This window comes from Podarcis tiliguerta (assembly GCF_965153285.1).
Source record: "Podarcis tiliguerta genome assembly, chromosome: 2".
Classification (NCBI taxonomy): domain Eukaryota; kingdom Metazoa; phylum Chordata; class Lepidosauria; order Squamata; family Lacertidae; genus Podarcis; species Podarcis tiliguerta.
The window spans coordinates 118,932,327-118,947,850 of record NC_139535.1 but is presented as its reverse complement, the minus strand read 5'-3'; the positions used below and the strand labels follow the sequence as shown (position 1 = coordinate 118,947,850).

The following is a 15,524-nucleotide window of genomic DNA, read 5'->3' as shown; positions in this document are numbered from 1 at the left end:
TGTTCCCACAATGCACTACCCATATATGATGACCCCAAATTTTGAACATGATTTTTGAATTAAAAGAATAGTCTTACACATGGAAAAGTACAGAAGTCCTCTATCTGGCTAATGTGCCAGTTCCCAGCAACTGGCAAGGCACGGCTGCCCAAGGTTGTAGCTTGGAATGGCAAGTATGCAGATCCATGCGCACAAACTGCTGCTCTTTCTTAATGAGAGGAGAGGGCCAAGGCCATGCAAATTCCCTCCCATGCTGACAAGACTTGCCTATCAGGTATCTATGGCTTTAATAGGTGCCTTAGTTACAATGATGTCACAAAGTTCTTCAGAAAGCCACCATCCCATTGGCTGGATTTACAGTTAAACAGCAGGGTAAGTTAAAACCTGAGTCACTTTGGATTCAGCAGCTGTTGAAGCCAGCCTCTTTGATCTGGTCAGCCCCTTATCTCAAAGCCAGCCAGCTGCAGACAAGGCAAGTGCTTCCATGTATTATCAGATAATGGGATTGGGGTGTAGAAAAGGCTATCAACGAATCTAAGTTGAAAGTAAGGTGCTCTTAATTTGTGTTTGTGGAGGTAGGCTGAAGGACTTGGTATTATTGTCGTCTTCCCTTTATCTTCTATCCTGGAACCCAAAAGTGCTGTGCATGTGGTTCCTATGGTATACCCTCTCTTACCTAGGGAATGACTTGATGCAGCATTGCTTAGCTTTACCAAGGAGTTGCTTTCAAACTGCACCTTGGGACACTGTATGTGGTCAGGCTTTCTGGTTGTGTTTAATTTTGTATAATTTTAATTGTGGGAGATTATCCTGGGACTGTGAGGGGACCTGATGGGGTGAATCAAGGGTTAATTCCAGCCTGTGGAAATGCATTGAGCTTCAAGGACATGACTAACATGGGCCTTCAGTGGGTCTAACCTTAATTTGGAGACAACCCCATGAGTTTAAAATCTTCATATAGGGAAGAAAAGTAATTTATTACTATGGTTAGTGTTTAACCAGAGATGATGGCAGGATGTTTGATAGTGCGGAGAGGATTGCTAGCATTATTATTCCTGCTGCTGAGTTGGGGGATTCCACTGCTGAAGGAGCCAGGCAAGTTTCTAGGTGAGTTAAGGGGCCCAAAGTGCAATTCTGAAACTGGTTAGCAGTTCCTTATTTGTACACTTTGGGGCACTAGTGCTGGAAAGCCACGATTAATATTTACTGAAGAAACATCCCACAAAAGTCATTGGGGTATAGGCTCTGAATATTTGATGTGGTTCTTGCCTTGATGCATCTGAGGAAGTAGGCTGTAGTCCATGGAAGTTACGCCGTAATAAATTTGTTAGTCTTTAAGGTGCCACAGAACTCCTTATTTTGTTTTGTTGTGTTTTGCTGTAAGTCGCCTCAGTGACTTCAAAAGATCTTGGCTGCCTTCTGAAGTTGGCTTTCCAGTAGTCTGGGAGGGGAATTCTAATCAGGATTTCTCTGCCACTATTGCGTGAGAATGTTTCCTGCTGAGCAGAATTGTCCTGCCCAGTGGGAGGCCCAGACTGTGTTTTCAGAGTAACTTATAAATCCTCCTTGTCCAAGGACAAGTAATTAGCAAATACTTTGTTATCTAGAGATTGCTGCCCCAACTGTGTGATCTCTACACGCAGCAAGGATAGCTGACTTTTGCTACTGAAAGTAATGCTGGGTCCTCCTGTCACATTAGTATAACTCCAACAGGCCTTATATAGTCATTCTCATTCTCTCTCTCTCTCTCTCTCTCTCTCTCACACACACACACACACACACACACACACACAAACATTTATTTCTAGTTACTGCATTGTAGTCCTGACATCCCTCCATAGACAGTGAGGCAGCACACATTCTTCTCCCCCACACCCCCTGCAGTAATCCTGTGAGAGTAGGTACGGCTGAGTGTGTTGGTGCCAGGTTGGGGGGGGGGGGGTGTTGTAAACAAAAACTACCCTTTTCCCTTGTGGGGTATCCAAGAGCCCATATAGAGTCCTTACATAGGTTCCCTATTGGTAGGAGGAAATAACAGAGGCCAACCAGAGAATATTGAGAAGGAAAGCAGCTAGTAAGCTTGATCTTTATTGATCTGTTGCAACAAGGTGCTCCCCTCACACGCAGGAAAGGAGGAGGACCCAGAAAAATAGTGTGCAAGGCCTTATAAAGACCTTTGAAATTGCCACCCTGTAGATCAAGACCCGGGACGCAGGTGGCGCTGTGGGTAAAAGCCTCAGCGCCTAGGGCTTGCCGATCGAAAGGTCGGCGGTTCGAATCCCCGCGGCGGGGTGCGCTCCCGTTGCTCGGTCCCAGCGCCTGCCAACCTAGCAGTTCGAAAGCACCCCCGGGGGCAAGTAGATAAATAGGGACCGCTTATTAGCGGGAAGGTAAACGGCGTTCCGTGTGCGGCTCTGGCTTGCCAGAGCAGCGATGTTACGCTGGCCCCTTGACCCGGAAGTGTCTCCGGACAGCGCTGGCCCCCGGCCTCTTGAGTGAGATGGGCGCACAACCCTAGAGTCTGTCAAGACTGGCCCGTACGGGCAGGGGTACCTTTACCTTTAGATCAAGACCACCCCCAGAAACATCATACATACATCACAGAAGGGGTGTAACCTACGACCACCCCTCAGATACATCATACCTACATCACAGAAAAGGCGGTCTAAACAGAAATTTAAATGTTGTTTATCTCTTGTCCTTGTTTATCTCCTGTGTGGCAGGTTACTTGATTGGATTTCCTGGGTAGCCTGGCCAGTCTTTTGTAATGATAAATACTTAGTTCCTGGGCCAGGTCACAGGCTCTCACCCTATTCATATCTTAAATGTGTTCTTAAGACAGGATTTGTGAGGAAAGAGACAATAGGGAGGTTTCCCACTTTGACTTTGCAGAGAAAACATTTGGCCAGTTTAGGAATCAAAATGGTTCCAGGTTGGTCTTCCTGTGCTGATCTATGTACATGTGGTTATGAACATTACCATATATCTAAGACCTCAAAATTCCTATTGGGGGGGGGGCTCTTGGGTACAACTCCCTCCCATAGCCTGTCTACCTCCTTGCTGAAAAGCATAAAGAGGAAGCCCATGTCACCAGGATGGTGAAAGCTAAAGCAGACTGTGAGCAGCTCCAAAGTAATTTCTTCCAGCTAGGTGAAGGGGACATAAAATGGCAGAGGAGGCTGTTGCGTGTCACTTACCACGATGTCACTTTACTCTTTAAAAGGCAACCCCAAATTTCCTTGTAACAGCAATGACACGGACCTTAGAACAAGGGGTCAGCATTGAGCTATCAACACTGTGTACTGCAATGGCAAAAGCAGAATCCATGCTTTGTGAGGGGGAGTAATGGGAAAAGTATTGAAAATAAATCTGACGGGACTGTAATGCCTACTATGCTAAAATATGATAATTATTATTGTATTGCTCTGTACTGTGAGGTTGGTGCATCCCCAAAAGGGCACAATACAGCTGGAAAAAATGCAAGAAAGGGGCCAATCAAAATGATAGTGCAGATGCTTATGGGGAAAGGCTATATTGTTTGAAGATACTTTCTTTAGAAAATAGGACATATAGTGGAGGCTTGAGTTATGAATGGTAACAGAATGGTTGGCAAACGTATTCCCTTGCATAACACCAGAAGTTGCCCAATTAAACTGGCATAAATATAGGAGTGATGAAGGTATTTTTCACAACACATAATGAACAAGGATATCATTGCCAAATGTGGTGATGTGATGGTTTTATAAATGGGACTAGACAAACAGAAGTGTACCTAGGGTCCCTTGTGCCCTTGGTAAAGAGCTGTATCAATACCCCCCCCCCCAAAAAAAAACCTTTACTGTATGCCTTTGTGCTGTGGTGCAAGGATGGGAAGCTGCTTCTGCATTTGATCTCCCCATGATAGCAGTGGCATGTTGCCATATATGTCATACACTCCATAGTGATAGATGAATTTTGTGGTGCCCCCCCCCCCAGCCTGTGCCCCCAGCAGAAGCCAGTTTATCCACCCACTAGGTACACCTCTGTACACTCTTACAGAGGACTAGTGGGTCAACAGCATTGGCATCAATATAAATGTAATCTCCAAATCTTTTAAACAATGGTTCCTCCGAAAACTTTGAGGGGAAGGGGCAGCTAACAAGGGAGGGCTGTTTGTTTGCCTTCATTTCCTGGCGGTTGATTTTGAATCTGGCTATCAACTGCTAGAAATGGGATGCTAATAATAATAATAAATTTATTTATATCCCATCCATCTGGTATAAATGGGCTAGACTAGGTTGACATGTTGTTTGATAACCAGGGCTCTTGTGCTCTAAACTAACGTCTGCAGCACTTCTGAGCAAATAAACTATCTCAGCAGAGGGTCAGATTCTTAGGCTTCAGACCATGTGTCTCTCTTGTATTGTTTTGCCCTGATGCTTTGTAACATCTCATTCTTAAACACGGCTAGGAGCACAGTACGCAGCCAGTCCTATATTAATTCCATGGATCCTGAACGGCTTGTCCAATGCCCTTATGATAAGAACCACCAGATCAGAGCCTGCAGGTTACCTTACCACTTGGTGAAATGCAGAAAGGTAAGAGGAGGGGGAAAAGAAGGATACTGGTAGGGTACCACAAATAACTTCTCTTCTTAAAATGGCCTTGCACATCTTGGATTTGTAGGAAATGGTTGAAGTGTGTTAATTCACCACAGAAGAATGAGCTACCCTGGCTCCTATGGGTGAAAGCAAGCAGAAATCTAATTACCACTTTGTTCATTGGCTCCCTTTTCAAAAGCAGAGTAAGTTGGCTCTGATCTGAGGTTATGTGACATGTTGAACATCCAAACAGATGTAAACAAGTTCAAACAAAATTGCACAATGAAGCCATTTGAGCGAGTCTAGAGTCTCCTGTTTGGTACACATGTTTTTTATTGGAAGGACTCTTAATTTTAACAATTTTGTTTTTGTGACCTTGCAGCGAGATACTGTGTGGTTTTTAATTCTGATAACATGCTCCGTGATAGCATCTTGGTATCACACCTATATCAGTGTGACCAGCAGAGTTGCACAGCACCAGCAGAGTAGTCTAGCAAAGCTTCAGAGTCTTCTCCCTTTCGAGCTGTCAGTCTTTCCAGAGTCAACAGTGAAGGAAACTCCTTGACCACAACACAGTTCAGTGTAAAGTGTTTTATTGCTTCAAGATACAAGACAATTCAAACACACTATATACATAAAGTTAAGAGATGCTCGTGCATCATAAACTATGCTATAGTAAGTTGGTCTTAGAAATTAAACTGAAGAGATTCAAATATACAACGATGTCCACATTTGAGGAGAGATGCACCACTGCCTTTTGCTGCTGAATGCAGCCTTGGCTTTATAGCTGGCAATGCACAGACACACATTCTTTGGAGAAAGGTAGATGGATGAGTCCTGCCAAAGGCCTGTGGCCTTGAACTGTTTCCAGAGGCCCACCACAGCTGGCATCCTGACTCTGAACAGAAATCAGACATGGAGGAAGATGCAAACCAAGCAGTTAGTGCAATTCTGCACATATTTGCAAATTACACCAGCATGAATCCTCTCCTAAGTAAAGTCAATACAGATTTAGATATTCTAGCCCTCTAGAGAAAAGCAGTCCTAAAAATAAAAAAGGAACTATTCTTCACGAAGTCCACAATGGTTTTTCTGGGGTGGGGGCTTACTAACTGGCACATCTGTTCATAGTGAAAGGACTTGTCCAAGTAGGATGTGGAGGAAAGAATCATTAACTGTTCCCCCCCCCCCCAAATATACACCCTTCATTTAATCCAGGAGCGGGGAACCTGTGACCCTCTAGATGTTGCTGGACTCCAACTCCCACCATTCCTGCACACTGACCAGTGGCTGGGGCTGATGGGAGTTGAAGTCCTGCCACATCTGAACAGCCACAGGTTCTTCACCCCTCTGTCTCCTCTCTGTGAATAGGACTGACCAGGTAGCGAGGTCTTCTAGGAAAGCCATGGTGGATCCAGTGAAGAATGCTGGGTTCAGTTATTCTACTACTCTTCCCTAGAGAGGAATAGAATCTATAATCATCCCATATGAAGCCAACATGGATTAAGTGGGCATGTTATCATAGTAGAGAACATCCCCTTTCATTCCTGAGTGCTGGGTGGGTTTGATGGAGGCCTAGCTCTGCACTGTTAACGTCTTTTTTCCAGAACAACCAGAAGATCGCCAGAGAGCTCGCAACGTGCCCCTACAACGCCCGTCACAGAGTTCCAAAGCAGGAGTTAAAATTGCACATTGCAACTTGTGAGAACAAAGTTTCTCCAGAGGTCTTGGAGGGTAAGAGAATTGCTCCTGTCTGCTCTAAAACCCAGTAGAGCATGCTGTGTGTATAATATTGATGCTGCTGGTGTAAGAAAACTTAATAACTTGCTATCTGTAGTAAAGCTCTGGGCACTCTAGGCTGGAGATACATGCTCTGATTGCACTGCATACTGAGCATTCAACTGGTTGTAAAAGCTGGGCTGAAAGAAGTAATGAATTGATTATACTGAGCAGGGTGGGTATAACAAGCAGCATTCAGGTGAGGGGAGTGACTTGGCTGAGTGCCAGTCCATTTTTCTGAAGTGTGTGATGTAATGGAAGATGGGATTAAAATTCAAAACTAACTTGATTGAAGTACCGTATTTTTCGCCCTATAAGGCGTACCGGCTCATAGGACGCACCTAGTTTTCAAGACCTTCTCCCTGCTTTTGCGGAAGGTGGAGGAATTCCCCCATCTCCCGCAAAAGCCCACAGGAGGGAGAAGGGACGGACTCGGCCAGTCAGTCCCTTCTCCCTCCTTGGGGAAAAGCCCCCAAGAGCTGTGCGCTCTTTAAAGGGTGTGCGGCTCCTGCGGGCTTTTCTGCGAGGTGGGGGAATTCCCCCACCTCCCAGAAAAGCCAGCAGAAGCCGCATACTCTTTAAAGGGGTTGCACAGCTTCTGCGGGCTTCTGCTAGGTGTAAGGAATTCCCCCACCTCATAGAAAAGCCCGCAGAAGCCGCGCACCCTTTAAAGAGCGTGCGGCTCCTGCGGGCTTTTCGACCCAGCTTGTGGGGCTGGCGATGGGGGGAAGCGCTGCTGTCCCCCACCGCCAGCCTCAAAGCAGGGTCGGGGAGCAGCGCGAAGGCGTCGCGGGCCTTCCCGCTGCCCCCGATCCTCTGGGGCTGGTGATGGGGGGAAGCGCTGCTTTCCCCCACCGCCAGCCTCAAAGAGCAGACTCTCCTGGCTTCAGCGAAAGCAACGCGAAGTCTCCAGAGTGCAGGCTTCGGAGGCTTCGCGTTGCTATCGCTGAAGCAAAGGAGCCTGCATTCACCCCATAGGACGCACACACATTTCCCCTTCATTTTTGGAGGGGAAAAAGTGTGTCCTATAGGGCAAAAAATACGGTACTTACTGGTCAAACAAGTGAGGGGAGAAGTGCTGTAAGGTAAGGATCTAGGCATTATGTTACAAACTATAAAACAGGAGGCTGCAATCTATATGAAGTAAAGGCAGGCATGTAGAACTACATTACAAAATTGAAAAAGAATGAATATTGAAGGATGTCTGTGTTTCAGTTCATGTAGCATTTTTGAAAGTGCAAATTGGGTAGATATGCCTTGAAATTCAAACTGAATTGAATTTATCACCGTTCCCTAGCCAGAAGGAGAAGCCTTTGTGAATGTGGGGAACAGGTATGTTCCAGCTTAAAACTCTAGTATACAATGTAAACCATTCACTAAAAATGGTTGGTTATACTTGATAGCCTAAAATAAAACTTCATATATGAAAACTGGGATATTTTGGTGGTGATAGCTATACACACAAACCACTGGTATAGCCATAACTCGCTGTAGCCCTGTTCATGCATTCAAAAGAGCCGGTGAGGGTTTAACTTGGGGAGGGGCACCAGGCGTCTTTACCCTCGGCTTGGGCCCTCGGTTATGGGTGCCCAGTGTGCATGACGTCATGACATCACGTGCAGCGTGATGTCATGACGTTACATGCGCACACCCTGGCCTGGGAACCTGACTTCCAGTGGCAACCCTGTTGGCAACCCTGACCCCAGGTATGCTCACTCCACCCCTGGCCTCCCCATGTTTAAGCAGGAAAGTCTGAAAAGATGCACCTGACGTGAACACACAAATACAATATCAAAGCATGGAGCAGCCATCTCTGAAACTAGAACTAACTTCCAAAACCAAGATGCCTTAACTTTTCTTAATACTTTGACAGTCACTTCAAGCAGAAGTGATCCAAAGAACAGAATCAAAGAGGTGACAGCCTGGCAGTGCCCCCCTCCAGAAGAAGACTGGGAGGCTGGTGAGTTGTTGTTGTTTTTCTTCCACTTGTGAAAAACACACTTTCCGGATTGCACCACACCCTGGCTGAATTTGAGTGTGCTTGGCTTACTAAAAAAAAGCTGCATTTAGAATATCCCCTCCAACCTTCTAACATGCTTAACCTGGAGGCACCAGCTTGGCACTTTTGTAAGGAACTGGGCCTCTTTGGCAGAATTATCATGCATGAAGAAGCCCTGCTGAATCGGACAAAGTGTCTAGCATCCTATTTCAAACAGCGGCCTGCTAGATGCTGCCAGAAATTATGACAATGGCACCTCATCCAGTGTCTGTCCCATGTTCTGCCTCAGTACATGCAAGTTTACCAGAGGAAGAAATTGCAAAGTTCATTGTCCTGTTCAGATTGTTCCGAATTATTCTAGTGACCTGCTGCTGAGGAGGCACAATGCACAGCTTCTTTTAACTTTTATTAAAGCATCGGAGCAGTTTATTACATAAAGGCAATACTATAACAAGACAGCCCCTGGTCCATGGGCTGCAATCAAAATGACACAAGTTATAAGGAAATACATGTGGACTCCAGAGGAAAACAAATAATATAATCTCAGGCTTAAATTTTTACCGTATAGCATAAAGGTAAAGGGACCCCTGACCGTTAGGTCCAGTCACGGACGACTCTGGGGTTGCGGCACTCATCTCACTTTACTGGCCGAGGGAGCCGGCGTACAGCTTCCGGGTCATGTTGCCAGCATGGCTAAGCAGCTTCTGGCGAACCAGAGCAGCGTACGGAAACACATCGTAATTATTAAATGACCAGCTGGAATCAAAATGGTTATTGGAAAGAGGGTCTCAACAGGGCTTGTCTCCCCAAAAAGCTTAATAGGAGTAGCCCTGTTTCCAATGTCTGCTCTAGTACAGCCTAAGAACTGAAGTCTAATTTTGTTTTCTTCTGTCCTCCCCATTACCTTGTTAATCGCACTATAGTACCTGCAAAAATGTAGCTGATTTATAAATAGAATAATGCTGTATTAAGGGCAAATGATGGTGTTACAACTATTTGCAGTCCCAGAGCAAATCTGTAACTTTTCTTCAAGGAAACAATTCATACGGGTATTCCAAAGAACATCAGGAAAACCCCACTGTGCTGAAGTGTCACTTGATCCAATTTAGCCTCTCCTGAAAGCCCATCCAATCTGGAGTCTGAGTACTCCTGTAATATGCGAGTGACTATGGCAAGGGGGATGAAGTGCCCCATTATGAGAACTCTGCCTAATGATTTTGTTACTCTCTCCTAAGATGCTGCTGAATATCCTGCTCCTCCTTTTGTTTTTGGCACCAGGTAAGACTACACAGGTTCCTTTGTAGCCTCATGAAAATCTAATTGTATTCAGAGCCTGGCTAGCAAACACCATGGAGCAAAAATGCCAACGAAAAGGATATCCCCCTCTAACCTCTGGAGGCACTTCTTAAGACGCATTCACTTCCAAGAGTAAATAATCACCACTCACTTTTGCTATTAATAAAATAGGAATCTACTCAAGTAACTTTGCTGTTGTGCCTATTTCCCACTTGGTAGCATAGGGAAAGTCAATGTAGTAACCATTGTATGTTCTTGGACAAGCTTCCTCATCCTCGGCCTTCCAGATGTTTTGAGACTACAATTCCCATCATCCCTGACCACTGGTCCTGCTAGCTAGGGATCATGGGAGTTGTAGGCCAAAACATCTGGAGGGCCGAGGTTGAGGAAGCCTGTTAGACTTCAACTCGCATTGGTCCCAGCCAACATAACCAAAGGTCAAGGGTGATGTGAGTTCTAGTACTACAACAATTTGGAGGACACCACATTGGCTACATCTGGTTTAACACATAGATGGGCTGATGTTACTTTTTACACACTGTCAGGCTGTAGTACAAACCTAAAAAACATTTATTACTGGAAATTTATCAGTTTAAAAGCAGGCTTTGCTCTCTGACAGAACTGGCTTTTGTGACTATATTTAACACTTATCTTGCCTCTCCATACACTGAAGAGGACTTGTTATTTTAAGATGAAGAACACTCGTTCTTTTAAAATAAATAAGGACACTATATACATAAGCCATGGAAAGGTTTAAATGGTTAGCTGGGGAACTTTGACAGCGTTAGTTACTGAACACAGACTCGTAAACAGATGTTTAGACACATAAACACAGAATTTCATCTACAGAAAACAGCAACAATCAGTATGTTTTTACCCCTTTCCAGCTCTGCAACTAGAGGTGCTTCCATAGTAATCCCTGAACTGCTGCCTTTTGTTTACTTTTTTGAACAGAGTATGTACTTCACCAATTGTACAGTGGTACATCTAGATGCGAACGGGATCCGTTCCAGAGCCCCGTTCGCATCTAGAAGCAAACTTAACCCATGTACGCGCGTTTGCGCGTGCCACGTTTCGGGCGCTTCTGCACATGCACCTGACATCATTTTGAGTGTCTGCACATGCGCAAGTGGCGAAACCCGGAAGTAAAGCGCTCTGTTACTTCCGGGTTGCCACGGAGCGCAACTTGAACGCGCTCATCCCGAAGCACATTCAACCCGAGGTATGACTGTAGTTGCATCCCAGTGTTCTTTTGTTGTCCCCTGCATGGCTCCTCCATCTCTCAAACCTGATTTGTGGTCACTTTTTATGGTAGTTGGATTAGCTAGTGTTGCAGTGTGGACGGGTAAAGTTAAGGGTTTCCCAGTCCACAGTGCCTTTATCTGAAAGCTGCTGCTTTGTAAGTTCTGGCCATTTCATTGCTTCCTCCTCCCACAGCCTGGAGGATTACAGGTAGAATGATTCTCAGTACCCCAAATGTCAATTCCTGTTTATGCAGGAGGAGTGTAAGACTTTTTTATGCAAGGGAAATAAATAATGCCCCAACTCTTATCCTGCTCACCCCAAATTCTAACCACCTAAGCTTGCAGGAGGTGTCAGAATCTAGGAATTGCGTGCCGCTAACCCTGGGGGTGATTGCAGAAATAGAACTTTGGATCTATTTTGAGAGACTTGGATTTATGAGAATGCTGCGACTCCTAACCTCTCCCCCTCCCAATGAGCTGGCAAATTTACAGCACCTGCTTATCTAGTTCACACCATTGTCCAAGGCCAGTCTAAAACTCCAGCAGTTAAAGTAACATTGTTCAGCTGTGCCTTCATAAGACTCTCCACTAGGGCTGGGCGATATCTGGTTTTCAACATCACAATATATCACCAGCTAAATATCCCAATATCTCACAATATGTATTTGCAGCGACAGAGGGCCTTGCTGTGCCTCCCCGCAATGGCAGAGGGTCCTGCCGTACCTCCTCACAGCGGCCAAGGGCCTACCCGAGGCTCCCTGCAGTGGGGGAGGGCCTTAAAATGTCAGGAAGTAGTAGATTTAATAAAAATATTAAATAAACTTCTATATAATAAATTTAATATTTTCAACTAATTTAAAAGCCCCACTGAGTTCAACTAAACTTACTTCTACTTTCCTGGGAGCAAGCCTCATTGAATTCAGTAGGGCTTGCTTGTGAGTAGAAACACATTTGCTTGCACTGCTTACTGAAAAACACCCTCTCCCATCATCTCACATAGCAGCCAACCTCCCATTTCAGCATAAAGTAGCCTGCTAAATCTTCTCCCCTCCACCCCCCCCCCCCGAAGGGCCCCATCCCACCAATCTCTCCCTTTTTATCAAAGGGAGGGAGGGCAAGCAGGCAAAAGGATAGTTTCCTTTAAATAATAAAAAAGCCTTCCCTTTTAATATGGAGGAAACCTATTTAAGGGGAACCAACAACATAAACAGCACCAGAAAACTCTTCCCCCTCTTTTTTCACTGGGGGGGGGGGTGAGTGTGAGGAAAGAAAGACGTGCTTTCCTTTTCTTTGTTTAGTTCTGTGGGAGGTCCCTCCTGGATTGTCAGCAGGCTCTGCATAATTAGCTGAGCTCTAAATGGAAAGATACCCTGAAAACGAAAGAGTTCACTGCTTTGTGTGAGGGTTTATCCTCAAACAGAACTTTTGTTCCCTCTATATTGCCTTGTTGAAACACTTAGCACAATGTTATTTCAATACCAGTATAGCGATTTATCACACAGCCCTACTCTCCACCCCCTATTACCATCACCCAACCAGAACTTTTTTTCTGGGGGGACGCATACCCCTAAACATTTTAATAATCTTTGTACTTTTGTTCATTTATTGTATTTATTTTTCCCAATTTGAACTATAAAATGGTGGTTTTCTTGAGTCAAAATGAGAGTACCCCTAAACATCTTTTTTTAGAAGAAGAAAAAGCACTGGTTACAGCTAAGGAGTGGCTGGCCTGAGACAACGGTGCTGCCAGGCCCCAGAAGGATAAAAAACCCATTTGCCTCAATCCATCAAGCCCCCTTGCTAACTCCTACTGCTTTCGTTTGCTTCTCTGATATTTGGAGTTGGACTCCTTAGCTGTTTCTCGGGGGGGGGGGGGATGGTGGTAAAGTATTAAGATTAGGTAAGGCAGATTTATTCTTTTATGATGCCTGCATTATGGGGTGGGTATTTGGGGGGATTTGCCTTGATCTGAATGTAGTGCCTGAGACACTTGGAATATATGGGGATTAACAGAGGATCCTGGTGGTGAAGAATGAATTCTTGGCTCCAACCCTGGAATCTCCTGATAATTGGGGTTTATTGATTGGTCTTCCCCCAAGCAACCCTAAACCCGGGTGGTCATGGCAGCTTTGGGGGGGGGGGAGGAAGTGGTGGTGGAAGAGAACTGATCTGGGAAACCAGGGGGGAGGGGAGCTTGTTGCAGCAGGAGGTGGAGGCACCCTGGCTTCCTCACCAGCCTGACTCATCTCTGCCTCTTGGCCTCACTCCTCTCCTGCTTCTGGACTTCTCTCTGCCACAGACTCTCCCTGCTCACTAGAGCCTGTTACCTCTTCAGCTTCCGACACCACCACTTCCAGTCTTCTTCACCTGACCACTCATTGTCCCACCACCAAAACCCTGGGCTCTGAGCCTTCCTCCCTTAGGGGGTTCCCCAGCTGGTGCCTCACACCATTCCTCTGAGTCCAACCAGGCCATGACAGATCAGGATGGAGTTTATTGTCCCTCCATGACCATCAAATAGGAAAATCTGATTACCAAGGAGGAAACAATTAGCATTCCCAACAGAGCTGTGTCAACCTTTTTTCTTGCTGCCACTGCAGAAATATTTGCAGGGGCAGCGGCTGATCTGGTATCCAGACCAAGTGTTAGCCACCCTTGCCTTGAGCTAAGTACACCTGTTTGGTCAGCTAAATAAAGAAAAGTCCTCTTTGAAAGCTGCAGGATTTGTTTATAATGGGTATGTCCTTTCATTTTCTTTTTCTTTAATATAGCTACTCTGGTGAGAGGAGCTAGAAATTTACATCTTCCTTTTTCCTTTTTTGAACTGTAAGTATTTTTTTAAGTACAGTAGAAAACAAGTAAAACTTTGAGGAACTCATCTTCTGGAGTGTTAAACCTGTTCAATTTGGAGAGTGAGAACAGTTGATTAGCCCTTGCTGTGCCCGGATGAGAAATCCTTGTATTAATATCTTGCTCTTATGGGCCCCTTCTCCCTTCCAACTTCATCAAACTTGGCACAACTGATGCTACATGGATTCGAGAATGTCTTTGGGTACTATAACCAGCTTACTTGTGAGATCGTCTCATCCCATATGTGCCTAATCAACTGCTTTGATCTGCAGTTTTTTGTTCAGATAAGCCTACCCAGCTAGGTGGAATGTTTGCAAGGTGCTTTGATCTGTTTTTAGCTTATCACTGATTTTAATTATTATTTGAATGTTTTAAATAGCTGTTAACTGCTTTTAATGATGTGACTTTATTCTTGTTGTGAACCATTTTGAGGTGCTTACAATTACATTTTATGAAATATTTTTTTTTGTCCTTCTCTCCAGAGGCTCTCCTATATTTTATCAGCTCTGGAGATCTACTGCAAAGGTTTGGGGACCATCCTAATCTACTCTGTCAGGCTACCAATGGCAAAAAAATACTCAAAATGTCACTGCAAGATCACCACAGGGATTCTCCAGAAGGAGCAACAGAATACAAAACTTTTTTAAAACGCAGAAATGCTTTTAAAAATACTTTTCCAATAAAATTTCTATAAATCCAGTTGCCTGCAATTTCCCCCTTATTCTCTTCCTCCAAGTGGCTAAGCATGCAAGCATGGTCCTTTTATCCTCACAATGGCTCCATGATATTTGGAGTGACTGGCCCAAGGCCATCTAGTGAGCTTCATATATGCATGAGATTTGAACTTTTCTCACTGGTCTTAAGTTCAACACTTTAACCCAGGGGTCAGCAAACTTTTTCAGCAGGGGGCCGGTCCACTGTCCCTCAGACCTTGTGGGGGGCCAGACTAAATTGGGGCGGGGGGATGAACGAATTCCTATGCCCCACAAATAACCCAGGGATGGATTTTAAATAAAAGCACACCTTCTACTCATGTAAAAACACCAGGCAGGCCCCACAAACAACCCAGAGATGCATTTTAAACAAAGGGACACCTTCTATTCATGTGAAAACATGCTGATTCCCAGACCATCCGCGGGCCGAATTTACAAGGTGATTGGGCTGGATCTGGCCCCCAGGGCCTTAGTTTGCCTACCCATACTCTAACCAATATGCCACATTATTCTGGCACTCCCTTACTTAGGTAAAGGTAAAGGGACCCCTGACCATTAGGTCCAGTCATGACCGACTCTGGGGTTGCTGCGCTCATCTTGCTTTACTGGCCGAGGGAGCCGGCGTACAGCTGGTCATGTGGCCAGCATGACTAAGCCGCTTCTGGCGAACCAGAGCAGCGCACGGAAACGCCGCTTACCTTCCCACCGGAGCGGTACCTATTTATCTACTTGCACTTTGACGTGCTTTCGAACTGCTAGGTTGGCAGGAGCAGGGATTGAGCAACGGGAGCTCACCCCATCGTGGGGATTCGAACTGCGACCTTCTGATCACTCACTTTCCAATAGAGGTCTATGTATTTCACAAAGTGGAATGAATTCTCAAAGTGGTAATCCCCAACAGCAGGAAGCAGTATGAGAATGACCTAAAACAGGCATGTCCAACAAGTAGGGTGTGATCTACGATCCAATATAAAAACTGGCAGTGATCTATCACCCAGGGATGGGTGTAGGGTGGGCGGGTGCACACCACCAGCTGCTCCCAATGGGTGCAGGTATGGGTACA

The 15,524-nt window shown here is 45.3% G+C and overlaps 2 protein-coding genes and 1 long non-coding RNA gene across 10 annotated transcripts in view; 1 reads left to right on the top strand and 2 right to left on the bottom strand.

Moving 5' to 3' along the window:
- NCKAP1L (NCK associated protein 1 like) overlaps window positions 1-209 on the bottom strand; it is a 68,571-nt gene extending 68,362 nt beyond the window's left edge. The window contains exon 1 of the mRNA XM_083428192.1: window positions 78-209. The gene's annotated coding sequence lies outside the window, so the exon portion shown is untranslated. The remainder of the gene's footprint in view (window positions 1-77) is intronic.
- Window positions 1-14,447, top strand: part of LOC310671911 (gametocyte-specific factor 1-like) — a 32,267-nt gene extending 17,820 nt beyond the window's left edge. For 3 of the 7 annotated variants that reach the window (XM_083428360.1, XM_083428358.1, XM_083428361.1), the window contains 5 exons: window positions 4,451-4,577; window positions 6,188-6,314; window positions 8,233-8,319; window positions 9,594-9,636; window positions 14,231-14,447. In XM_083428360.1, the coding sequence (XP_083284486.1) occupies window positions 4,451-4,577; window positions 6,188-6,314; window positions 8,233-8,319; window positions 9,594-9,636; window positions 14,231-14,291 (445 nt within the window). In that variant the 3' untranslated portion in view covers window positions 14,292-14,447. Of the gene's footprint in view, window positions 1-319; window positions 473-4,450; window positions 4,578-6,187; window positions 6,315-8,232; window positions 8,320-9,593; window positions 9,637-13,669; window positions 13,725-14,230 lie in introns of those variants that run through there. The other 4 variants (XM_083428363.1, XM_083428362.1, XM_083428359.1 and 1 more) reach the window with 3 other exon arrangements.
- On the bottom strand, window positions 5,157-9,586 carry LOC310671957. 2 transcript variants are annotated; one of them, XR_014508316.1, is made up of 2 exons: window positions 8,920-9,586; window positions 5,157-5,478 (listed from the first exon to the last, which is right to left on the bottom strand). It is a non-coding gene; the product is annotated as an uncharacterized lncRNA (long non-coding RNA). The 2 variants fall into 2 exon arrangements; XR_014508317.1 differs by lacking the exon at window positions 8,920-9,586 and adding an exon at window positions 5,959-6,173.
- Window positions 14,448-15,524: the final 1,077 nt, after the last annotated feature.